The sequence below is a fragment of the Pangasianodon hypophthalmus genome, chromosome 2, assembly GCF_027358585.1.
Source record: "Pangasianodon hypophthalmus isolate fPanHyp1 chromosome 2, fPanHyp1.pri, whole genome shotgun sequence".
Taxonomy (NCBI): Eukaryota; Metazoa; Chordata; class Actinopteri; order Siluriformes; family Pangasiidae; genus Pangasianodon; species Pangasianodon hypophthalmus.
Genome location: NC_069711.1, coordinates 3,335,001 through 3,362,500, shown reverse-complemented (window position 1 = coordinate 3,362,500; position 27,500 = coordinate 3,335,001). Strand labels below are relative to the sequence as shown.

At 36.5% G+C, this 27,500-nt stretch overlaps 1 protein-coding gene across 2 annotated transcripts in view; it reads right to left on the bottom strand.

The window, feature by feature from the left end:
- Nucleotides 1–27,500, bottom strand: part of gad1b (glutamate decarboxylase 1b) — a 40,606-nt gene that overhangs the window by 9,181 nt on the left and 3,925 nt on the right. For both annotated transcript variants that reach the window (XM_053232058.1, XM_034312320.2), the window contains exons 3-11: nucleotides 23,512–23,574; nucleotides 17,445–17,594; nucleotides 15,546–15,788; nucleotides 12,402–12,492; nucleotides 3,329–3,441; nucleotides 2,003–2,118; nucleotides 1,805–1,884; nucleotides 1,585–1,639; nucleotides 1,200–1,316 (exon numbers count right to left, since the gene is read on the bottom strand). In XM_053232058.1, the coding sequence (XP_053088033.1) occupies nucleotides 1,200–1,316; nucleotides 1,585–1,639; nucleotides 1,805–1,884; nucleotides 2,003–2,118; nucleotides 3,329–3,441; nucleotides 12,402–12,492; nucleotides 15,546–15,788; nucleotides 17,445–17,594; nucleotides 23,512–23,574 (1,028 nt within the window). The remainder of the gene's footprint in view (nucleotides 1–1,199; nucleotides 1,317–1,584; nucleotides 1,640–1,804; nucleotides 1,885–2,002; nucleotides 2,119–3,328; nucleotides 3,442–12,401; nucleotides 12,493–15,545; nucleotides 15,789–17,444; nucleotides 17,595–23,511; nucleotides 23,575–27,500) is intronic.

The window sequence follows — 27,500 nt, the reverse complement described above, 5'->3', positions numbered from 1 at the left end:
AAAATGTAAAATAAAAAGGCAATTCCGAAATAAATAATCACGTGAAAATGTAAAGCAATGTAAATATTCCAATGAACTGTGTAATATTTTTAATATAATTATTGCAGACTATGAGTAAAATAAAAAATTCATGAGAAATTGAGAATGCTTTATTTTGTTTTGTTCTGTTCTGGCAAAATACCCAATTTTAAATATTTAGGCTGACCAAAAATGGAACAATACTAAGAAATACTAAAATACTAAAAAAACAAACAAACAAAAAAAAACAAAACAAAAAAAACATGAAGCTTTATGATCTCGGCTCATATGTAAAATCATTTTTAGATTGTAAAATCATTTTTACAAAGCCATGAGAGGAACGAGTGATGATAAAAATGACTTTTACGTATTTTTTTGTAAATTTGTAGCAAGAACGTGTTTTATTATTGAAAAGAGGTATATTTTGGATTTTTTTTTTTTTTGGAGAATTGAAAATGTTCTATTTGGAAAAAAATTTATTCTGAATTTATTTACAAATTTATTCTAAAAGAATCTTTAAAATAATTTCTTTAAAAAATCTTTAAAAAAGTCTTTAAAATAAGGAGAATTTTGTAACTAAAAAAATTCTTCAACTAAATTCAATTGGATAAATTAAATAAATTATCTAAGAAAACTGAAATGAAGAATTTGTGTGTTTTTTTTAAAAAATAATTTCAAGAGTGTTGTGTTATTATGCATTTTCTCCATAATTTATGGACTAATTTATTCTGTATACATTGCAGCAGTATTTCAAAAGATTATGCATTTCAGGTGTGTAACTTATGCAACAGATAGAATTTTATAGCAGACAAACTGCATATTTTTTGAACTTACTTTTTTTTAATATTAAAAAAAAAACATACTACAGTTACATTCACAGAGATCACACTTTTTCCTCATTCTGATGTTTGATGTGAACATCAACTGAAGCTCTTGACATGCATCTGCGTGATTTTATGCATTGCGTTCCTGCCACCTGATTGGCTGCATGAATGTGCAGTTGTTCCTAATAAAGTGGAAAGTACCATATTGACTATAAGTTAACTGGACGTGTTTAGCATGTTTCACTCTCCTGTCCTTGCGTTCTTGAGGGATTGCTAGGTATCACAGAGAGAATGTTCTTCCCAGGATCGCAAGTTCTTAGCAGTTAAGAAAGTTAAGAAAGTGTAAAGAACGCTTACGTCCACATGGAGCCACATGTTGTATTTCTCGCAGATGTCTGCGATGTCGTTGATGGGGTCGAACGCTCCGTATACTGTAGTACCGGCTGTTGCGTTCACAAAGAGTGGAACATAACCCTATATCACACACACACACACACACACAACAGAAACATTAAAGACAGGTACTGTCCAGTTAAGGCTCCATTTATTGAGTTAGAATGGCGTGTAGGTAATGAAGCAAACGAAGCAGGGCTAGTGAACTGCAGTCCATCTGTCAGAAGAAGACAGGCTCGTCACGCTGCTTTATTGATCCACTGAGCTCCATTAGAGCAGACGTTAAGCTCACACACTCAAACAGCTCTAAGAACCGATTTCTCTATAACAGACGCACTCCTGCGCTCACCTTCTGTTTGGCGCTGATGATTTTAGCCTCCAGGTCTGCAGGTATGACTCGACCCCTGAAACACACCAGCAAACCTAAAGATATTAGATACCATCATCTAATAAAGGCTTATGGGTAAAATTTGCTTCTAGGACAAGCAAAAAATTTTTTGCCTTTTTTTTTTTGGCAGTGGGATCGTGTTTTATGTTTTATACACAGTGATTGTGGACTAATTTGTTACCTTTGGTCGGTGCTGAGCAGGATGACGTTTTCTTTACCGAAACCCAGAGCTGCTCCAGCTTTAGCGATCGAATAGTGACTCTACGAAAACACAAACACACACACACACACTGTAAGTCTACAGTCTACAGGCAATCATGGAGCACATCTGGATGAAATACAAAAGACTGAGATGGTCAAGTTCTTCGAAGTTCCTCACATGTTCTGATGTAAAGAGAACGAGGCGCGGTGCAGCCGACATGCCTTTGGTTTTGACCTCGGGGAAATACTTATAGCGGGCGATCATCACACTGTACATGTTCGATATGGCACCACCTGTGTGTAGAAAATAAAAATGATCCCAACGACCAATCAGAATCTGGTTTATTGTTATACCACAGCACTGTTACAGTAAATTCTCAAATCTGATTGGTCAGAAGGTGATTAGTTTTCAGTGATCACGGGTTTATATTCATGCGCTCGGTTTAATACCATATCGTTTCTATAGTAACAGCTCATTCACAGGGGCTTGTATGCTGGATGCTCTACATAAACTAAAGTTAATAATAAATGGATAAAAAAATGCGTTGTTATTCCCCTATTTGTGAACATAATAACTCTATAAAGAAATTCACATATTTACAATTTATTTCGGTTTAATTTAATTTGAATCTGTTTATTTCTGTAAAGCTGCTTTGTAGAAATGTCCAAACGCGTTAAACGCGCTATACAAATAAAATAGAATTGAATTGAATTGAACAAAGACATATAATAAACATCTAATCATTGATGAGGTGAGGTTTTCTGTAAGGACACTTTTATTTAGCATTTATGGAAGGAGTCTCCAGTGTCAGTGTAACAGTCAGTACGTTTTTTTTAACTCATTTATTTATTTTTAATGGGAAAGTCTTCAAAATGGAGGATTTTGCACTTTCCAGTTTCTCGCTAACAAGAAAATCAGCATTTTTTTTTCTTATTATTAACTTCAAGTGAGAGAAAAAAAAGAGAGAGGGAAGGACTGGTGAGCGAAGGACTGTTTATAGCTGCTATAACGTAAGCGGTAACAGGAACTAACTTGTTTTGTGGATGTTTCACAACATTGAATGTAACTATAATCGTATTAAAAAGTGTGAAATGTCATTATTTAATAAATTAAAAGTCAAAAATTGAAAAAGTGTTGGTGGTATAAGAGGAATAAAACACTTCATGATGTGCTGTTATAGGAAAATAATCCACTTCAGGGTATCTCTGCTTTGTGCCATGGATTATTTTCCTGCCCCATTGTGTTATTACTTTACACATGCTATTTTTAAAACTTTTTATATACAAAGGTGAGTGTATGAGGATTTAGACATGTTTGCATGATGCTAACTAGAGGCTATAAGCTTCGATTATTTGCTAGCAGCATTAGACGCTTAGTTTTAGTGCAAAAAAAAAAAAATTGGGCTTAATTATAGGTTTAATCTGTCTTAATAGTGTCTCTTGGGATGAAGAAGAAGGAGACTGCAATATTTTCTTTCCAGAAACCACATTCTGGAAAGTTTACCCGGTGAGAAAAGTCCGTCTCCTTCTCCGTTCGGCCAGCCGATAATCTCCCTCATCTTCTTCAGCGTCAGTTGCTCCATCAGCACAAACACAGGCGCAATCTCGTAGGTGAACCTGGAAAGGCGTGAAAAGAAGCAGACAGCGACTTAGGACCGAATAAAGCGAGGACATTTTGATTGACAGGAGAAAAATCTGTCTTGTCACGCGTCTGCGCTTCTTTGACTGACTAGTACAAATTGACTGAGCTGCAGTGGAAACCTGCCTCCTCCTCTTCCTCCTCTTCCTCCTCCACAATGATTCTGCTTCATTTCCCCAAGAAAACACAATGCACAGACCCTTCTAATGCGTTTCATCGACAAACCTAATAACAGACCTCCACAGATATCATCGATACCTGCTCTCGATTGTGTCGCAGCTAATTTCGAACCCTCATAAAAGCCTGGCGTAATGTAGAATCCCATCCCAGATAAAATATTCTGCTGTGAATGCTGCTAATTAAATGAGGGCTGCGATGGGCTCGATAAGCGCTCTTTTCGCTCGGGGGGGGTTTAATGAAGGGGTCTGATGGCGTGATGAGTATCTGTCAGTCTCAATGGAGGAGTTCAGAGCGACAGGAAACAGGCAGGGCACGGCTGTTCGGCTGAGATAAGGGCCTCAATCCGTCTCATTCAAAGAGAGGAATGGCACATTTCTATGTCATTTTGAGAGAGAGAGAGAGAGAGAGAGAGAGAGAGGGAGGGGTGTTGTAAGCAAAAAAAGGACAAAACAGGACGTCTGAGAGCGTAGCCTCACTGGAGGTCCGAGATTAACGAATGTACATGTATTACACAGAATCAGGATGGATAAAATTCCCATGTATCCCATTTAATATTTATCGATATAGCTTTTCAATGATCAGTAGCATTTCTGTGTGAGTCAGTAAATGGTTTTCATGCTGGTTTTGCAGACATTCGGGCTTCACACTATAACAAAAAGGTCTCATGCAGCTGCATTTTTGCTCCATAACATTCCCTAAGAGTACACAAGGACTCCTTAAGGTCCACTTATGCGTCCAATCACCTTAAATAATGTCTTTCTGTGATCGCGTCCTCGAAATGCTTTCTACACACTTAAAGAAGGTTTAAGAAGTTTAAACCTAAATTCAGAAATTCAAAATTTCCGACCACAACCTCTTTAGAAAGTGAAGATCCCTTTTTTTTTAAAGATTGAACCCCAAATTCCAGATTATTATCTTTCATATTATCTTCAGAGTCAATAATAATATTATAAACATATTAATAATATGTCAAGAATAATAATATTCATGACATTCCAGATGTTGAGCAGAGAAATTTATTATCATTCTTTATTATCGCCTTGCTCTCATGGTCCTATATCCTGAAGTGTTTTATTCCACTTATACCACAGCAATTTGCCAATATTAACAATATGTTATTTATTAATTTATTAGCAAAACAAGCTAGTTCCTGTTCTCGCTTATGTTATAGCAGCTATCAACAGTCTTGTCTTTCCCTCATCAGTCTCTCTTTGTTTCTCTCTCTTTAAGTTAATTAGACAAAAAAAACTCAGTGTTTCATGTTGGTAATAAGCAAAAACTCGTCTGGTGTGAAGATTTTCCCCTGTTGGAATGTTATAGCTTTATTTCTGACACTGGAGACTCCTTCCATAAAGGTTAAATACACATCTCCTTATAGAAAACTTCACCTTATGGTAACACTATATTAAAAAAAAAGATTTAACCTGGAGTGCCCACCATATAAGTCCCTGTATAAGCTGTTACTATGGAAACAATACCATTAGAATGCGAGCTCCTGTTATAGAAAATTAATCAACACTTTCTGACCAATCAGGATTGAGAATTCAGCAATACTGCGCTATAAACATCAGATAAAAACCAAGACGTTTATTTTTTTAAATATGTAATGCATCTCTGTGAACAATTAAAAATTTTATTATACGTTATAATATGTTTTTGATATTAATATTATTTTTAAATATTTATTTTAAATATTACGAAACTTAATAATTATTTTTATTATCTTATTTTTATTTTAATATAATAATTATTATATTATCTTTTGTTTTAATTTATTTATAAATTTATGCTTAATTATTATATTTATTTCCAATATTTTAAATCATTTTGATCCGATTAAATTGATGTATTTTTTATTACAACACATATTTTTATGCAACAATATTATTTCTGCACACTGTATGAAAATAATTCATCTAAAAAATAATGTATCATCTAAAATACAAAAATATATTTGTAGTATATGGATGATACTATAAAGTTGGAATATTATTATTATGAATAAATTTGTGCGTGAGTGCATGTGCATTATCTCTAAGTGGGTTTGTGTGTGTGTGTGTGTATGTGTGTGTGTGTGTGTGTGTGTGTTTTGGGACATTAGCTGCCAGTCGATACGTGTCAGCTTTGATCATTTCTAATTAATCACAGTGAGTGATGATGATGGCAGAACCCGCGCTTTCACCACATTCACACACTGACAGAGCCTCGAAACAAAGGAACACCCTGCTTTCAGCACACAAAGCCTGTGTGTGTGTGTGTGTGTGTGTGTGTGTGTGTGTGTGTGTGTGTGTGTAAGCAGGAGGGGGGGGGGAATGGCTTAAAGAACGAATGACTGAGGTAGCAAATGATGCTTAAACACTGCAGCGAAGAATCAGACATAATGGGGCCGAGAACATGTAGCATCATTCCAAAAGATCCAGTTCTGCCCAGCGGGGTGCAACATCCCCGGAGCAAAACAATCCCATCACACACACACACACATACACACACACACAGAGTGTGAGAGAGAAAGAAAGAGAAAGAGAAGAGAGAGAAGTGGCAGTTTTTTTCACTACATAGCCCTTCACTTCAGGTATTTCACAGCAATACAAATATACTTTAATTTTTTAAGGACAAAATTTCTCATCTTTTCATCTCCATGCTAATCGACATAAACAATCCTGACACGGTCAGAGCTCTGAATTCCCTTCCCATTCTCACAATAAAAAAACAAATGTGTGTGTAGGTTTCACTACAAATAAGCCATGGAGAGAACTGGACGTTTCTAACATCACCATTTTTTCATGGTTTAATTAACACTAGCTTCAAATGACCTGAAGATCATCTCTATAATTTTAGGACCAAAAAAAAAAAAAGGAGCCCAAAAAACATCATAAAGGTACAATGATCTTATCTGAGAGAGAGAGAGAGAGAGAGAGAGAGAAAGAGAGAGAGAGAGAGAGTTCAGAAAGTTAGTTCAGTGTATTGCTCGCTTTACCATTTAGCGATTATATTTGTTTCGTGATGATTTTCGGAAAATTTTACTAACCACCGAATTTTATTAATACAATATAAAAATATAAAGTAATACTTTATTTAGTGTTCTAGCACTTACTAGCTTTTTATAACATTTCTTGCAGGTCTGTTAGTGAATCCAAACATTAAAAAAAATAAAATAAAAAACTACGGCAAGAGGAAAGAAATTTACTTTCAGAACCTCAAACATGATCTAAAACAATTTAAAAATCGTTTGAAAATTTACATACTGTAACTAGAAAAACGTCTTTTATGAACGTTTAATGAAATATCGTTTCAGGAATTTGTACAAAGGACAAAAAAAGATTCATTAAAGGTTCATTGGATAATTCATGCTTCCATAAAAGAGTCGCAGAGTTCTCCAGAGAACCTTTAAGGATTAAAAGATCGAAATTTTCCAAATGTGTTCACAGCGTTTTAACTCTTCCCTCCTTGTTTTTTTGCTTTTATTCTGATTTTTATTCAAAGTCACCCAAAGTCACACACATCCTCATATTTTCACACACAGAAATAAGAAATAATCCAATATATACTGTATAATATAGTATATACTGAGTGTCTCAATACGAAGCATGAACCTTTCTGGAGTCCGGGACCGTTTTAACTGTAAAATAAATTTCACTGAACCCTCAAAATACATATTGATTTTAAGGACATAATCCTATTTAAACATTAGCCTCATTATTCAAATGTGCTCAATAATATTCTGGCTATTTTATTGAACTCCTAGAGAGTTTTGGTTTCTGAACTTTCCATCCACAGGACATGTTAATCCCAAGATTAAATCGTTTATAGGCTACTTGCGTTTACATTAGTAAGTTTCAGATTGAACCCATTCAGTTCAATCCATGTATGATGGATTGTGATTTTCTCTAACAAAAGGAAGAAAATGAAATGTACATAATTTCCCTGCTTTATCCCAAATGTAGTCAATCAGTGCCTTAAGTTTGCTAATTTAGTTTAACTCTTTTTACCAGAGGCCAAAAGATCAACATTTATTTGTGATGTTAATGGCTTATATGAAAGTAGACGCAAGAATTAGTAGTTTTTCATAAGTATTTCTTTTTTTCCCCTAGCCTACTAGGTTTAAATTTACTGTGGAGAGGTGTGAATTATTTCCTACCTGCTCACCAGCAGCTAAACACAGAGTCATGATACTCTACATACAGAAACCCAACAGTGTGCTGACTAATCTTATAACAGACTTGCAGTGATAAAACAATTCATTTGTTTTTTTTCTGATTGAAAACTTCTGATGAGTCGATTTCCATTCCCCTGGAGGAAGGGAACGCCAAAGTTCTGCTAGAAAGGGTTAACAATCTTTTCTGTAAATATCCGTCTGAAACCGCATCCAATGTAGCAGAAAGATGGATGTTTTTGGATGATAATGATAAGTTCCATTTAAAAATTAAATGTGTAAATATGGACAGTTCCAGCCAGTTTATTTAAAGCTAGAATGTGCAGAACGAAAAAAAAAATCATTATTGAATCAGGGGACTGAAAATAATCTATAATCTGATGTTCCTGAGCTGCTGTGAGTCACCCTGACAATCCTGTACTAGTAATTCACAGTCAATGTCAGTGTGTCAGGGGAAATTTGTATATATACGTCATTCTCCAGCTAAGATACGTCAAGCGTAAGCACTTTCCAACTTTAGGCATGAAAGAAGTCTGATTACATGGTGACTGGCAGACGTAGAGTGAGAGAGTGAAAAAGGCTGATATTATACTATAAGAGAAAAAAGGATTCAGGACTGTCATTTTTTTCTGGCTAAACAGGCATTTATTTGCTTACTAATTATTCTTGTTGTGGAATTCGTAGTTGTGAAGTTGTTCAGCTATGGAACTCGCAATAGACGGCTACTGACTAACGTGAGGTGTCCACATTTTTGCATTCAAACACAGTTATAGAGAGAGTGAGTTATCTCTGACGTCAGCTCCACTTGCTGGACAGTATATATTTAGTACTATATCTGTGTGATAGATTTGCTTTCTATGCTGTATTTTAGATAGCTAGCTAAGGTTAGCTAGCTATCGGCAACAGAGATGCACCAAAACACTATTTTGGTCACTATTATGTAGGCATACTACTTAGCGTGCATTATGCAGTTTGCAGAGAAAGACCTGAAACTAGCCCAAAATGTCCCGGATGTGCATTTTTCTTCTTTTCCTAAATCTTTGCGTGGAAAGTTCACTGTGTTACGCAATGCATATCTGATTTGCAGTAGTATGCCTTTTTATCATCGCCTAGTACGGCCATTATCCGCTCTGTAATTCCTGTTCACCTCTCCCAATCTTTATATTATCTTACAACAGAGATGGTTCTGTACATCATGAGCCAAGTTTCCATCCATCTGTTATCGAAAAAGTGAAAGTGCGTAAAAAACAGTTTGCGAAATTTGTCTCACGCCTGTTTCCATCCAATTGGCCGATAAAATGGTGTCCCTTATGCGATAAAGCCCATGGGTCTGGGAGATACCATGCAATAAGGCATTCTGGGAGGTAGTGGTGGAGATAGACTTCACAGAAAGTCAACATTTTAGAATATCAAGGCCCTCGTTTGAGATGCTGTGCCAATTAATTGGTCCTGATGTTGCTCTTGATACATCACAGGTCACCACCGAGCACCGGTTCCACCCTGAAGGTGGACTGCCATCGCTCTGTTCAAGCTGGCAACCAGAATACAGAGTAGCGGGGGAAACTTTCAGGGTTAGAAAAACGATGTGTGTATGCTGTGTGCACAACTATTAAAGAAAAATATTCTTTATATTAATATTATGTCAAGCTGCTGAATCTAGCGGAGGCAAATGAAATTTACCGTATTTTCGTAACACATACCGTAATTCCTTGGCGCATCTTGGTGCACTGGATGGTGTACACATCACTATTCTTCCCTCGAAGGATAGATTCTATCATGTGACATATATTTTTGCATGAATGCCATTTTTCTCACAAAAACTCTTTCCAAATTATTTTTTCGCAACATTTGAAGTATCGATATATAACTTTTTGCGCTAAAATTAAACACAAAAAGATTACCTCCACACTTGTGAGAATTTTAGAATTTTAGAATTTGCGTTTCCATCAGCTGCATCGATAAACATAGGATTTCAATGCGCGAAACCTTTTTTTTTCGCAAAAATATCCTTGGATGGAAACATAGCTACTGATAGCTACGCACTTACACTTTCCCTTTGTCCACCACAGCCTATTTTTTTTTGCAGATTTTGATTCTCTTTAATTCTGATTATTTGCTTTAAAACAAGATCTTGACATCTGCAAACTATTTCTAAAACTAGCCAATGGACTTGCTTTTTCCAGCTGTACGGGAAATGAGTCACTTTATTCGGAAAGCATACAAATGTAAGATATTGCATTCTGGTGCTCCGTATGAGGACTGAACCAACAACCTTCAGATTATTTTTGAAATTCTAATTACTAGTACAATTATTCTTAATTAATGATTAAGTCATAATAGTTTATTTATGTTAAATGATATTAGTAAAATAATTCACATTAATATTAATTATTGATGATTTTACTAATTACAAAAGGCCTATAATAACTAAACTAAAACTATAATAACTAACTGAATATTGCAGAGTTGATCTTCACAGCCATCTGTTATGAAGTATTAAGTACTCGCACACCCGTAACCATTTTCCAAAACCATGACAACCCTGAGCACAACTCACATTATGAAGTTAGCTTGAAGTGAGTACGTGAAGATGTGCGCTTGTATTTACTAAATGGATTTGACATATTAGCCTTGTAGCTCTAATACAAAAACTAAAGAACAAAACTTTAATCACCAAACATGTTCTGGCTAATTGAGTATATCTGTGTACAGTTTTTACAATTTTTTGACTGCAGTGAAATGTGTGTTTGTGTGGGACTCATGTGAATAAGAGTGTATTAAGCGAAGTAATTCCCCTCTGCCACCAGCCATTCTTCCTGTAATGGCGGTTTAACAAGCATTTCCTCATCATAAGTGACTTTTATAATGGAGCCATGCGTTTATATAAAGAAGGACGGCGCTAATGAAGCGGCTCGTTCCTGTGGGAGTCGAAGAGCCACTCGGAGGGAGGCACTATGTGGAGTTTCCACGGCCCGGGGGGTGGTGGGAGGGCGGATATAGGGCGGGAGGGGGCACATACACTCCGACTGGTTGGTCTCAGCTGGCATTCGGCTCCTACCAGCCATCAGTCATGCTCAGTCAATGGGCCGTTAACTAGATTCGGGACGAGACCATTCTGAGCTACAGAAGCTCTATTATAAAGAAAAAGACTCAAAGCAAGACTCAAAGCAAAATTCGTAATATCAGGTTAAAATCGGAGTACAAAATGCATGAGCCTTAGGTTTTTGTGTATCCGTGTCTGAAAAAGAAAGAGAGGGGAAATGCTCAGGAAGTGAGCAGAACCTCAGGAAATAACAGAAACCATTTTTTGATGCTCTTGATTGCTTTTGAATCTATATGCAGCCACATTCCAAGTCTTCTGCTCTGCTCTGCTCTGTATTATTATTATTATTATTATTATTATTATTATTATTATACAGAGCTCTTATGAAATGTCCTGATCAATATGCAATCTAACGTGCCTCGGGGGGACCAGAGCTGCCTGCGCTATCAGCTCATCACTCGATACAGCACTAACAAAACCAGCACCTCTGGCCACAGAGCGAAAAAACAATCACTTTACATAACCTCCTGACATCAGAAGCAGTGGGCGTGAGATCATACACAGCCACGCGGACAGCCGGAATAATCATCCTGACCATGAAGAGGTTGGGAAAAAAGGACAGGAGAGGAATGTAAGAGGAGGACACAATAGGAAAGGAAAGGAAACAGGAGGACATGAAAGGAAAAGGAAAGGAAAGGAAAAAACAAAAGGAAATAGGAGGACATTTAAGGAAAGGAAAGGAAAGGAAAGAGGAGGACACGAAAGGAAAATAAAGGAAAGGAAAGAAGAGGACATTTAAGGAAAGGAAAGGAAACAGGAGGACATGAAAGGAATAGGAAAGGAAAGAAAAAGAAAGGAAAGGAAACAGGAGGACATTTAAGGAAAGGAAAGGAAACAGGAGAACATTTAAGGAAAGGAAAGGAAACAGGAGGACATTTAAGGAAAGGAAAGGAAAGGAAAGGAAAAAAACAAAAGGAAACAGGAGGACATGAAAAGTAAGGAAACAGAAAGGAAAGAAAGGAAAGGAAACAGGAAGACATGAAAGGAAAATAAAGGAAAGGAAAGAAGAGGACATTTAAGGAAAGCAAAGGAAACAGGAGAACATTTAAGAAAGGAAGGGAAACAGGAGGACATTTAAGGAAAGGAAAAGGAAAGGAAAGGAAAAAACAAAAGGAAACAGGAGGACATGAAAAGAAAGGAAACAGAAAGGAAAGAAAAAGAAAGGAAAGGAAACAGTAGGACATGAAAGGAAAATAAAGGAAAGGAAAGAAGAGGACATTTAAGGAAAGGAAAAGAAACAGGAGGACATGGAAGGAAAGGAAAGGAATAGAAAGGAGGCAAGAAGACATTTACGGAAAGGAAAGGAAACAGGAAGATATGAAAGGAAAGGAAAGGAAATGAAAGGAAAGGAAACATGAAGACATGAAGGGAAGGGAAAGGAAAGGAAAGGAAACAGGAAGATATGAAAGGAAATGAAATGAAATGAAATGAAATGAAAGGAAAGGAAAGGAAACATGAAGACATGAAGGGAAGGGAAAGGAAAGGAAAGGAAAGTCACTCACATGTTGGTGTTAGCAGTAGAGGTTAACCACTCTCCAGCCAGGCCGATGATGTCCAGACCTGTAGAGAGCTGATTGAAAAATCTTGGGTGACCTGAAAATAACAGAGAAGACAAATTAAAACAGAAAAGTGAACTAAACCAAAACGGAGCTAGAAACACCTAGTCTGGTAAACCTCCATCTATCAGTGATTCAGAACACAACAGACACAGAGCTGAGTGAGGGTTTAAAAATTAATATTCTGTAATATAAATGCAAATCTAGCTCATATACACGTTCCTGAATATTCCCATTATCCCTCTTTCCCAAATGTCTCGCATCTTTGATCTTAACGGCCCACGTTCACCCCAGAGCTCCATTAACAGTATACGTTTTAATTGCTCTATTATTTAACACTGAAACACTGAAAGATAAAGGGCAGGAAATAAAGAAAGGAAGGGAACATAAAGGAAGGGGACAGAGAGGGGAAATAGGAAAAAGGACAGAAAGCAGAATTGAGAACAGGACAAGAAAAAAGTGTCAGAGGTCAGCAGCATTTCGTTGCTCAAACACACGTAATGAATCTGCTTATGAAGACGAGCCATAAATATCAGTAAATTAACCCTTTCACGCAGTACACTAGCGTTCCATTCTGCCGGTGGAACAGAAATCTTATTGGCTTATTGGACTTTTTCAATCAGTACAAACAAATGAATTATTTTATCGCTGTAAGTTTGTTACAGTCCATATTTACACATTTAATTTTTTTTGAACTTATCATTATCATCCAAAAACATCCATCTTTCTCCATTGGATTCGGTTTCAGACGGATATTTACAGAAAAGATTCTTAACCCTTTCCAGCAGAACATTGGCGTTCCATTCCACCAGAATGGAAATTGACTCATCAGAAGTTTTCAATCAGAAAAAAACAAATGAATTGTTTTATCACCGCAAACCTGTTATAAGATTAGTCAGAATACTGTTGGGTTTCTGTATGTAGAGTATCGTGACTCTGTGTTTAGCTGCTGGTTAGCAGGTAGGAAATAATTCACACCTCTCCACAGTAAATTTAAACCTAGTAGGCTAGGGGAAAAAAAAGAAATACTTATGAAAAACTACTAATTCCTTCATCTACTTTCATATAAGTAAAAAGCGTTAAGTTTCAGTACCAGGTTTCAGTACCAGGTTTCAGTACCACGGACAGTTCCAGTTCAGAAGGAATCACTTCAAAATGATTGCAGATAAAAGAATTTTTATCCCTTCAGTCTCCTGGTGTATTGTTCAGTTAATCATTATAATTATAACATTAATAAACAAGCCAAAAATGAAATGTGTATGACATTTTATAAGCAATATTTAAAAAAAAAAAAAAAAAGTTTGTGTAAAATATTAATATTAATTTCAATTTATTTATTTATTTTTTGCATGAGATACAATTCCTTGTTTTAGCCAATTGTTTCTATCTTATTATATCTTACATTAATTTTTTTTATGTTATGGTCACTTATTTATTTATTTATTTATTTATTTTTATTTGATTCTTGCTTCTATACTTATGGGGTTTTATCTGCTTTTTTCAGCACACTTGAATGCTGTAATTATTATTATTATTATTATTATTATTATTATTATTATTATTATTATTTAGTTTTGCACTAGAGATACAAGGCAAATGTAGCTAAATATGGCCAGTTCAGCATCGTGTAAATTGCATGAACTCAATTTGCAATCTAATATTGTCATGTTTTAGTATTTCTACTGAAAACACACACACACACACACACACACACACACGCTGAACATTACAGCCTCTTTTATTCGAAATGCCTCTTAATGACCCTTGTTTCATTACAGTATCATTCAGACCTGCTTTAAGGCGGCTATAAGATATAACAGTGCTAATGGGGATTGATTTTCCCCCCTTAGACTGTACTTTAAATAAATAAATAAATAAAAAATCTCGGTTGTGGTAGGAAATAATGAATAGGACAAGGTGTAAGTTTAATTACTAATATGCTGTACATACAGCTTTATCCTTAGATTTTTTTTTTCCATAATTTTTCTTCTTTTACCAAGTCAAGTCCTCTATATTATGTATAATGTAAGTTTAAATTAAAATATTAACCTAAATTATTCAAATTAGTGAAAAGCTCAACAGTGCTGCTCGAAGCTGAGCGTAAATAGAACCCGACCTAATCAAGTACGAGTTTACTTAATACAGTTTAAAGAAATAAACTATAAATAAACCCTTTTATCGTGAAAGTTATTGGTCATATTGGATGGAAGTGTACACATGACTGAAAGTATATTTAAAATATTGAAAAAAAAAAGCGCTATCTACCCTCTTCTGCATACATGAGCTGAAAGACACCTACGATTGGATGGCTGTGGCATTGTTGGGATTCAAACTTGCGATTTTCCGATGAAAAGGCAAATACTTTTCCGATGCAACGATGCCAAACAATAAGCTGAACTCAGGAGCTGTGAGGAGATAACGCTACACCACCATGCTGCCCCATTCAACACTCAAAATAGGCACTGATCTTCTCCCGCTAGTCACAATCAACAATTTTGGGTTAATTTAGGATTAGATAGCTAGCTATGCTAAGATTTTTCATTTATAGCTAGCTGGATTGCTAATAACTGCTGTGGGATTTTGGTTATCTTCAACTTATTCAAGGAAAGATCAAATCTGAGCTGAAAGCAACTATCGATTTGATCTTTTTCCCCCTCAGGCTTTGGTGGAATTTATGGACAGGATGTCATGTCTGATCCTATTACGCATCCTGATGCTGGGAAAACCCAGAGGAACCCGGTATGGACATTGGGGAGAACATGTGAAACCAATCAGAAGGTTGTGAGTTCACATTACAGCACTGCCAAGCTCTCAGTGATGGTTCCTTAGGCAAGAACTTTACACCTCAACTGATCAGTCGGATCCTGTCTTCAAGGGATAAAGGCAACAGCCAGTCGTACTTGGTGGTAGTATATTACTAGTTTGAGACACACTTCTCTACTTCAAATATTTATGATATCACAATCTAAATTCCATCGCTCTACACTTCATTTGTTCAGCACATAGTCCATCATCCAGCTACATGAAACAGTCATGTAGACTCACACATACATGAAGAACAGAACCCCAAGAGGTGATCTGAGATGGTACCTGTGCGGACTCCGTACTTGAGCGTGTCCCTGCAGTCCACGAGGATCTGCTCCAGCGACTCGGGCTGGTCGCAGAGCTCCAGGTTGAAGCCCTCGATGCCCTCCAGGAGCTGGTGTGGGTGGTGGAAGTCCAGAACTTTGGTGGATCTGTCGAAAGTCTTGCGAACGTAATTGGTGAGGATCTCCACGATCTCGAGGAGGAACTGCATAGTCAGCTCTTCGCCATTTTTAGCAGGAAGTAAATCTGGAGAAGGAGGAAGTTCATGAAAAGAGGTGATGGGCTTTGTCTGACAGCTGCCATATTGACAGCTGAATTTTACCATCGTGACTTCCATGCAGCTGATATTTCTGTCTGACTCTGTTTTTTTTTGTTGTATATATCTGTGGAGTAACAACGTATCAGCATTTAATCAAACCATCACCAACCAAGACCTCAACTTTATTACTTCATTGAATGTTTGTTAAATGGATCCACATCCACTAAACTGAGATAATTGTTGGAAAAGGCATGTGGACAGAAGTAAGATGACCAACTGACTATAGACTGCACCTTCTTTTTTTCTTTCATTCTTATTTATTTATTAATGTATTTATAGAATTTTCTTTTGTGGTTCATAAATTTATTTATCTATATATTTGTTTGTTTGTTTGTTTACACTATTTTCTTTTTCTTTCCTTTATAAATCAATTCATTCATTTATTATGCCTTCATTTTCTCTTTCTTTCTTATTTATTTATTTATTTATTTATTTATAGAATTTACTTTTGTGTTTCATAAATTTATTTGTTTCTTTGTTTACACTATTTTCTTTTTCTTTCCTTCATTCATTCCTTCATTCTTTCATTTATTCATTATGCCTTCAATTTCTTTCTTTCTTTCTTTCTTTCTTATTTATTTATAGGATTTTCTTCTGTGTTTCATAAATTTATTTGTTTGTTTGTTTACACTATTTTATTTTTCTTTCCTTTATAAATTAATAAATAAATAAACAAATAAGTAAATTCATTCATTCATTCATTCATTATGCCTTCAATTTCTTTCTTTCTTTCTTTACCTTATTTGTTTGTACATTGGTTTATTTGCATGGTTGGTTTTATAATATTATGATATTTATAATATTTTCATTCTCTATCCTTCCTTCCTTCCTTCCTTCATTCTGCCTTCAATTTCTTTCTTTCTTTCTTTCTTTCTTTACTTTGTTTGTACATTGGTTTATTTGTGTGGTTGGTTTTATTTATAATATTTTCATTCTCTATCCTTTCTTTCTTTCTTTTATCCACTATTTATTTTCACTTTTCTTCTCTCCACTTACTGTATCAAGACTGTCCCAATGAACATGAACCATTTTTTTTGTTACAGTAGAACACTGTATGTATTTATGCATCATAATTTCATAATTATGTTAAATACATCAGTCTTGACAATTTTAATACCTTATGTAAAAAAGACAAAAAAAAAGTGTCATTTTTCCTACCTTCAGCTTTTTGGGGTCTATTTCCTGTTTGATGCTGACCACACCCACTTTTATGATGTCACATAAATTAAGCCATGTTATTTCTATCATGCATTTCCATTGCAAGGGCTCAGTAACAGTAAGAGAAGTTTTTTCTTTGATTTATCAGGAGTGAAAATAAAGGCTGCTCAGTTTAACGGTCCTGATTCTGACCAATCAGAATTGAGCATTCGACAGTGCCCGGGGTATGAAGAGTAATTTAATTAAAGGTTGCATATTAAATAATTTTATAGTAAAACATACACAAAATGTAGTGTCTTTGCTTTAATTGAAGTGTACTCTCAGGACAGAGCTGGTGGAGTATTAAGGAGTAAATCTGACTGATAACAAATCTGCACCCGTGACATCATACCTAAAGAAGTAAGTAAGTGATGGAGAAGTCTTACCCCGGGCGAAGAGGTTGGAGAAGTCAGTCTCGTTGCGGGTGAAGCGCGTTTCCTTCTCCCGGTTCTCCCTGTTATGACTCTGCTCTTTCTCTCGGAAGGATCCCATCATCCTGCTTTTCTCCTCCAAGCTGTTGTTCTTCTGCAGAAACCCTGCATCGTTGCGAGACGATGAGGAATGGAAGCCGCTTAGAAACATGTCCAGATCTTTGCTACAGCCTACTTTATAAGCTCCTGACACATGGCTTTGTGTTTGAGTGACTAACAGCCTGTTCGGCTGATGTATATATATATATATATATATATATATATATATATATATGTATATATTTATATATTTATATATATATATATATATATACTTTAGTGGTGATTTCCACCCCCAACACATTTCCGCCCGAGTGCTCAAGCTGCCTGACCCGAACAGAAAACATGTCATTTAACCGGAGGCACAGAGATCTGATAGGGCTATAGATCTGATACACACTGCTCCCCATGACACCGATCTATCAGGGAGGCTTTATAGCCGTAACTGGTGCGAAGAAGAGCGAAAAGCACAAGCAGGAAGCCAACAGTGTCTAAAGATGTGTCTAAAGATGTGTCTAAAGCTATTACACCTGAGACAGATAGCATTGTTCAGGGAAGCCATTCCATATAACAAGCTCATAAAACATAAGACATAAAATAAATTTTGTTTGCTAAAGCTGTGCCATGAAATACCGGCATAATAAAATGTACTTTTCCCAGACGCTTCGATAAGATCACTGGGACAGAAAAAAAAACAAAAAAACGTTTCATTTGGTTTATATTATAAACACTTGCCTGGAATAAAAAAACTGAATTTTATTAAAATGTAGTGTTTAATGATATCAGTTGCTTTATTAAAGATTTAAATGTTTCATTTGAAAAAAATCTAAATGCCTTGTCACTGATAAGATCACTGGGATTACAAATGAGGTAAACAATTTCTTTATTTATTGATTCATTTATTGTTTTATATTATAAACAGTAACACTTTCATTGCTTAATGGCATTGCTATAAAACAGACTATTATTATTATTATTATTATTATTATTATTATTATTATTATTAGCAGCAGTAGTAGTAGTAGTAATATTTTTTTTTAAAGTGGCCCAAAATAAAAGTTTTTATCAAATCTTTTGTTTATTGGTATCACTATGTAACAGATTTATTTATTTATTTATTTATTTATTTATTTATTACACCAGTCAAAAAATATTAAAATTAAACAAACAAACAAACAAACAAATAAATAATATAGTGATATAATAATAATAATAATAATAATAATAATAATAATAGTTATATATATATATATATATATATATATATATATATATATATATATATATATATATATATATTATATTATTGTTATTATTTTATTAGTGTAGTGATAATAATAATATAATATAATAATATTTTATTTTAAATATTTTTAAATTTATTTTATAAAATAAAATAATTATATAAAATAATTTATAAAATAAAATAATCCTTATAAAATAAATTAAAAAAATAAATTAAAAAAATATAAAATAAACTATTTTTAAAATAAAATATTGTATTACATTTTAAACAGTAACACTAAAATTTAGGCTGTTTATTGGTATCACAAACTTAATTTTGATTTATTGTAAAATTCATGAATTTACAAAATAATACAAATACTGGCTTTTCCATATGCAGTGATAAGATGACTGAGATTCTTAAAAAATATTTTAAAAATAATTTTTTTAATATTCTAAAAACAGCAGCACTGGTTGAGTTATTTATTATTCTTTAACATAATCAGGAAGATCGCATCGTTAAATGTCGGCATTGTTTCAGAGTATCACTGTAGAGCAGACGAAGAGGTTCATTGTGTTAAATCTCTGAACGAGATCATAAAAAAATCCGGCTTTTCCCAAATGCATTGTTACTGGTCAAATCACTCGTAGCAGAAAACCTGGGAATGGTTTGGTCATCTGATTCCCAGTGGACATCGATTATCTCTGTGCAGTGTGTGTGTGTGTGCGTGTGTGTGTGTGTGCGTGTTATCTCAGAAAAACAGACAGAGAGAGAAGCAGTGCAGCGGCGCTTCATATTCAGCCTCAGATAAGAGCTGCTCGAATCTATGCAAATCCATTCAGTGCTGCTGGATTTCTCTGTTTTTCTCACATCAGGTTCAACAACACAGCAGCTTTAAATACGGTAAATACATTTTTTTAAATGATCATTTCCCCCCAATAAACTGTGCTTTAAAACAGCACAGCCAAATTTATTTTATTCATTGAATTTATTGAATTCACAATCTTTTAATAATCATGTTAAGTCATGTTAAGATTTTGTTTGATCACAACAAATTAGCCCTAAATTATATGGCCTCAAAGACTGCGTATTACTTTCCTAATAATTAATTCAATTAATTCAAAAGGTTTATTGTCTTTTTTTGACGAATTAACTTGCCTTTTCTCAGATGGGGCGCAGTGAGGGCTGTTAGGGGCTGTGAGAGGGCTGACAGGGGGCTGTTTGAGACTGTAAAGGGGCTGTTAGAGGCTTTGAGGGGGCTGTTAGGGGCTGTGAGGGGCTGCGAGGCGGCTGTGAGGGGGCTGCGAGGCGGCTGTGAGGGGGCTGTGAGGGGCCGTGAGGGGTTGTGAGGGTGCTGTTTGGGGCTGTGAGGGGTTGTGAGGGTGCTGTTTGGGGCTGTGAGGGGGCTGTGAGGGGCCGTGAGGGGTTGTGAGGGTGCTGTTTGGGGCTGTGAGCGGGCTGTTAGGGGCTGTGAGGGGCTGTTAGGAGTTGTGAGGGGCTGTTATGGGGCTGTTAGGGTTTGTGTGGGTACTGTCCGGGGCTGTGAGGGTGCTGTTTGGGGCTGTGAGGGGGCTGTTAGGGGCCGTGAGGGGTTGTGAGGGGCTGTTAGGGGGCTGTTATGGGGATGTTAGGGGGCTGTGAGGGTTTGTGAGGGGCTGTTTGGGGCTGTGAGGGGCTGTTAGGAGTTGTGAGGGGCTGTTATGGGGCTGTTAGGGTTTGTGTGGGTACTGTCCGGGGCTGTGAGGGTGCTGTTTGGGGCTGTGAGGGGGCTGTTAGGGGCCGTGAGGGGTTGTGAGGGCTGTTAGGGGGCTGTTATGGGGATGTTAGGGGGCTGTGAGGGTTTGTGAGGGGCTGTTTGGGGCTGTGAGCGGGCTGTTAGGGGCCGTGAGGGGTTGTGAGGGGCTGTTAGGGGCTGTGAGGGGTTGTGAGGGGCTGTTAGGGGGCTGTGAGGGGCTGTTAGGAGTTGTGAGGGGCTGTTATGGGGCTGTTAGGGTTTGTGTGGATACTGTCCGGGGCTGTGAGGGTGCTGTTTGGGGCTGTGAGGGGGCTGTTAGGGGGCTGTGAGGGGCTGTTAGGGGGCTGTGAGGGTTTGTGAGGGTACTGTTTGGGGCTGTGAGGGTGCTGTTTGGGGCTGTGAGCGGGCTGTTAGGGGCTGTGAGGGGTTGTGAGGGGCTGTTAGGGGCTGTGAGGGGTTGTGAGGGGCTGTTAGGGGGCTGTGAGGGGCTGTTAGGAGTTGTGAGGGGCTGTTATGGGGCTGTTAGGGTTTGTGTGAGTACTGTCCGGGGCTGTGAGGGTGCTGTTTGGGGCTGTTAGGGGGCTGTTAGGGGCCGTGAGGGGTTGTGAGGGGCTGTTAGGGGGGTGTTATGAGGATGTTAGGGGGCTGTGAGGGGCTGTTAGGGGGCTGTGAGGGTTTGTGAGGGTACTGTCTGGGGCTGTGAGGGTGCTGTTTGGGGCTGTGAGCGGGCTGTTAGGGGCTGTGAGGGGTTGTGAGGGGATGTTAGGGGGCTGTGAGGGGCTGTTAGGAGTTGTGAGGGGCTGTTATGGGGCTGTTAGGGTTTGTGTGGATACTGTCTGGGGCTGTGAGGGTGCTGTTTGGGGCTGTGAGGGGGCTGTTAGGGGGCTGTTAGGGGCCGTGAGGGGTTGTGAGGGGCTGTTAGGGGGCTGTTATGGGGATGTTAGGGGGCTGTGAGGGGCTGTTTGGGGCTGTTTGGGGTTGTGAGGGGCTGTTAGGGGGCTGTTTGTGGGCTGTTTGTGGGCTGTTCGTGGGCTGTTAGGGGCTGTTAGGGGGCTGTTAGGGGCAGTTCGTGGGCTGTTAAGGGGCTGTTAGGGGGCAGTTCGTGGGCTGTGAGGGGGCAGTTCGTGAGCTGTTTGGGGCTGTTTGGGGCAGTTCGTGGGCTGTTTGGGGCAGTTCGTGGGCTGTTAATAAACCAGAATAAATCACCACATCATTTACCACTTAGAACATTCTGGCATTGTAATTAAATTTTAAATTATTACAGACTTATTTGGTGATGATGCGTTGTTTTGGTGATCATTTTAAATGCTGCATAAATCTTCGAGTCGGTACAATTACAAATATTGCGAATTATTTTAATTAATTAATTTTTTTTAATTAGAAACTTATTAATAGTAAGAAATTAAAAAACCAAAGCCTGTAATTATCCACTGTATTCATAGCACCATTCTCTCTCTCTCTCTCTCTCTCTCTCTCTCTGTCAGTCTGTCTCACTCTTTCTGTCTGTCTCTCTCACACACACTCTGTCTGTCTGTTTCTCTCTCTCTCTCTCTCTCTCTCCTTCTCTCTCCATTTGTTGGTCTCTCACTCTATCTTTCTGTCTGTCTGTCTCTTTTTTCTGGTCTAGCTGTCTGTCTGTTTGTCTCTCCCTCTCTCATTCTCTCACTCTGACTTCCTCTCTCTCTCTCTCTCTCTCTCTCTCTCTGCACTAATTGTCCTATTTGCCTTATTATAGTTGAATGAATTTCCTAATTTAGTTTCTAGTGGACACTAAAAAGGAAGTGCGCTCAGACAGACTCCTGAAACTGGTCTATATCTCAGCTCTAAACAAGGCTGTTAGACAGCAGAGAGAGTTCTGATCTTTTTTCCTCCCAACGTAAACAATCCCAATGTCTCTTGGGAGAAAGTAAATAATCCCCGTGTCTCCTGGGAGGACGTGGAGCACTGAGCGTTACAGAGGGACGACACTGAGCTCACTCCAGCCTCGAGGCTTCATCACTGCTCACTGACCTTTCAGCTCCGTCCCCCTGACACCCAGCGCTCTTTCACACGTTTTTCACGTGTACTTCATGTGCATTTTACTCTCATTCGTGATTTTTCGACACAATTTAATTATTTTAATTACATTCAATTATTTTTACAATGTCACTTTCTAACATGATTCATTTATTTACGTTTGTTTATTACCCTTTTTTTTGCACATGATTTTATTTATTTTCACATGATTTTTGCACAATGTGTTTATTTTCATGTGCGATTTGTTCATTTTCGTATCTTGATTTTTCACACACAGGGCTTGTGGTTATTATTTTTTACACACAATTCTTATATTTTTCCTGTGTAAAGGAGTATGGAGACAAATTCCAAATTAGGAATATAGTGCACTATATAGAGCGCAGGATTCATTATTTCAAATCGTTCTCATTGGCCACGTGTTGAGATTAATATATTATACACTATGTAATTCCCATATAGGGAGTAAAGTGTATCCTAAATGACTCCCTAATGGACATATAGGGCACTACTTAGTGTACAGAAGACAATAGTTCATAGGGTTTAAAATTGATCTACTGGCTTTTACAGACTATTTAGTGCCCTAGATGTCTATTTGGGATTCATTAAGTACATATAAGTACAAAATAATGACCTTAAAACCTTAATGTTATTAAATAACCTATATGTAGTGCATTTATAGGAAGGGATTAGGCAGTCATTTGAGATTGAGCCTTTAGGGTGAAGGGAACATGTGATGACAGCGCTGCACTTTTCATCTGTGATTTGGGGCATAAAAACCAGGATGATAAGATAATAAAGAAGAAGTAAAGCAGCACAGAGAGAGAGAGAGAGAGACAGAGAGACCCTGCAGGTCAGGGTGAGGTCACTGTGCTGTCCCAGAGGATGAAGAGGTTAAAACCAAGGTCGGGGCTGAACACGTCTGATGTGAGAAAAGGCCAGCGCTTTTAGGCCGCACATAGGCCTGAGTCAAGAAGGAAATAAATAAATAAATAAAAAAATAAACTCACCGCAGATCTTCATGCCCAGTTTGCGGGTGCAGCCGTGCGCGACGCCGTACCAGCCATCACACGCTGCACAGAGAGAAGATCAGAGCTGCTCAGTGTGTGTACCCGACATTTTAGATTTTTATGAGGTGGAGAGAAATGGAGGCTGAGAGAGCGCCAAATGGAGCCTATGATGCAGTGACAAATCCCTACTGTGATGAATGAACTCAACACTGAACAGGCATTTTGCAGTGTGTGTGAGCCTGTTACCAAGTGTGTGTGTGTGTGTGTGTGTGTGTGTGTGTGTGTGTATGAGTGTGGGTCTCCTTCATTTCTTTCTGATTATGGATATATTCTGATATAGTCATACCAGTACGAATCCAAGATAAGGAGATCTGAAACAGGCTTGTTACACCATTTAGCTATAGGAGTGTAAATGAGGATAACACAAGTTTTGTTTCTGGGTGTTGCGCTAGAGGATTAAAAAAAATACACACACACCATGTCTTGTAAATGTGCATCCGTTAGACCTATTTGTCCAGCCAAGCCTGACTTGAATTAGCCCGTAGACAGACATCATCATTGGTCCATTTTAGGTCATTTCTGGTCTACCTTGAGGCTTACATCCATTTATTGGTCCATGTCATGTACCAATAACCACAGAACCACAACAGCTGTCTTTTCTACACCCTCAAAATGATCGTTACATTTTTCAAATCCAGACGTCTACGATTTCCAAGGACGTCTATGCAGGGACCAGGATAAAGCGGACATATACTAACCTAAAATAGACCAATAATGATGTCATTATATGAGCTAATTTATGTCAGCAAGAGCCCCAGGACCACCAGGGGGCCCCATGATTTTAAAACAGATATGCAAAAAAAACACACTTTACGAAAAACATCTTTTGACGAAAAAGGTTTATGTATCAGGAAGGTTTATGTATCACAGGAGCCCCCTTGTGGTGTAAAAAGAATAGAAACTGCAATTTACGTAACTGATATAATAACTTACGGAGCTAACGTCAGATCACGAAGAAATGGCAATCGTAAAGCGTTCATATTTATCTGGGCCGGAAAACACTAATTCATTGTTTTTCAATCAATTTGTTCACTTTTGCGCTTCCGCTTGTTTATGTAAATGAAATGGAAAAAAATAACGGTTAGCTAGCTAGCGAGTATCTAGAGTAAGAGGTGTGAACACATGTTAAGTTCCTTTTGTGTTACTTCTAGCTATGACAACAGACTGTGGATTTTAAAGATTTAAAGATTTAAAAAAAAAATCACTACACAGGTGATCAATCACCAAAAAGAAAAAAAAATCCAGAAAGCATTATAACTGCATTATAATAAAAATAAAAAAAAAGATTTAATGATTGTTATATATTAATTATGTAATTATTGTTACATATTATAATTATTATAATAATTATATTATTTTAATTATTTATTTTTTTGAATATCATTTTTTTTACTGTCATTTATGTGTGCTTTTTACTTGTTAACAATTTCTTACAAAATACCTATTTTGCATTACTGTCATTTATTTATTTATTTATTTAATATAATTTACTTGAGATTTAATTCCATGTGTGTATAGTTCTTGTTCAGTTGTTTTTGTTTTATTGTTTATTACCTGTTTTTTTCGCCCATTCGAGATAATGAAGCATAAATTCTGTTCATTCTTGAACATATAAAATTAAGACTGGTGTGTGTGTGTGTGTGTGTGTGTGTGTGTGTGTGTGTGTGATACTAGATTGTATGATTATTATATTGTAAATCTGGTCACACTTTATAGCGTTGTTCCGACTGTAGATGACATATTGACTATTAGTATCCTGCAAACAAAATGGCCGCTTTCTATCAGTTTGTAAAATAGAATAAATAAAGAATAAAACACCGTGTGTCCTGCTGTTATAGGAAACTAATCACTGGAGGGTTGGTGTGATGTGGCCTGACACCACATGGACTTACCTTTACCACCCTAAAGTTGATTCTTTTCCTATAATAGCATGTCTTGAAGTGTTTTATTCCTCTTATACTACAGCAACTTGCCAACAATCATACTGTTTCATTTCTTATGGAATGACATGTAATGCTTTTTATCCATTTACAGTTACAGGTAACATCACGCAGACAAGTTAGTTCCTTGTTATCACTCAATAACATGCAGTGGTTCACCTTACAAGCCTCAAATTTCCTCTCTATGGAAGTTATTACGACAAAATGCAGGTTTTCATGTTACCAAGAAACTGGAAAATGTAAAGTAGACTTTCTTTACTTTCCTATTTCCAAGCACTGACACTGGAGACTCATTACATTGATGTTAAATAAACATCTTACAGAAAGTTATTAATATTAATAGCATTAGTATTGAAGAATACATGTATTAGAGTTGTTTTAGAGACACATGACGGTTTTTGTGCTGCTTAATTTAAGTAAGGTGTGTGTAGTTGTTCATTAAAATATCTATATCTATGCAACACATTCTCAGTTTCTGCAATATTTACGCTTTCAGCAGATTCTCTGTATAGCATTATGCAAGAAGCTAAGCAACCTTTTTGATTACCTTTGAATAGACTCTCAGCACTTTGTATCTTTTTGCCTCATTCTTTTCCTTAAAGCAGGAATGTTCTGTATAAATGTCCATTCTATTTAAAATTGTTATAATTATAATCATAATGATTGCATTTGGATAGTTATTAGCCTCTTTGACTGCTCAATTGAATTGACTTGGTTTAAACCAAACCTCAATAACTGGTAAACAAAACATCAACCTGGAGCTCATGTGTTCTGCCAATGGAAAGTTCAGGACTAGAAAGCTCTGATAAATAGAAAAAAAATATTATTATACGCATTTTTATTAATGTTCATGAAATAAATCTGTCCTAAGGAGGCCACGGAATTTATTTTATAGTTAAAGGGCTACAAAATGTTTGGAGGATCCTTGATAGCGTGTTCATTAATTACTTAAATATTATTATTTATAACATATAAATGTTATAAATATTATAAATGATCAAATATATCAATTAGAAACACCAACTTGCTAATAGTTTAAGGGTACCTGGTTATTATTATTATTATTATTATTATTATTATTATTATTATTATTATTATTATTATACCTTTAATATATATCTTTTTACACAAGTGTGTGTGTGTGTGTGTGTGTGTGTGTGTAGTGTAGTTTTTCAACTTCATCAGTGGTCCTTAAGGTCCAAATATATACCTTAATCATTTGTTATTATTTTTATTTATATTTATATTCACGTTTTCATACATAGATACATACTAAAGGTACAAAAGATGTACCTGTGATGGTATCACCCGAGCGACAAGGAAAAATATAAATAGAAAAATTTTATTTTTGTATGCATTTAAATAACGTTCATGAAATCAATCTGCCTAAAGGCATGAAATCAATCCATACCTTTAGTATCTACAATTTAACACTAATAAAAAAAAATCTTTGCTCAATATATTAAAATTAAGGGCAGAATTTGCACTTAATAATTTTTTATATGTTCAACAAAAGGTAAATAATGGAAGTTCTATATTAAACTCAGGAAATAGGAATACATACATTTACAAACTTCGTTTATTCTAGTAACATGGATATTATATCAGCATGTAAACGCTACATAAGACTAGAATCACTTTTTAGAGTTTGAGAAGGTGAACGTGGTGTAGCTTTAATTTAATTATTAAGGTTTAAGGATTAATGAAATATCAGTGGTATGTTATGTACCTTATATTATTTTTCAAGGTACATTATTTTCATGTTTTCAGGGAAAAAGCTACACACTAAAGGTACAAATGATGTATTGGTGATGGTACAGTATACAGACAAGTAAATTATACCTTTATTTCTGATCGTGCACAAGGGGATGTAGCTTTTTGCATATATTTATTTATTTATTTTTAGCTTTGTTGCAATCTCTGGAGCCTGTAGCAGCTGAAAGAGGCTGATGAGAAGCTGATGAGAAGCTGATGAGAAGCTGATGAGAA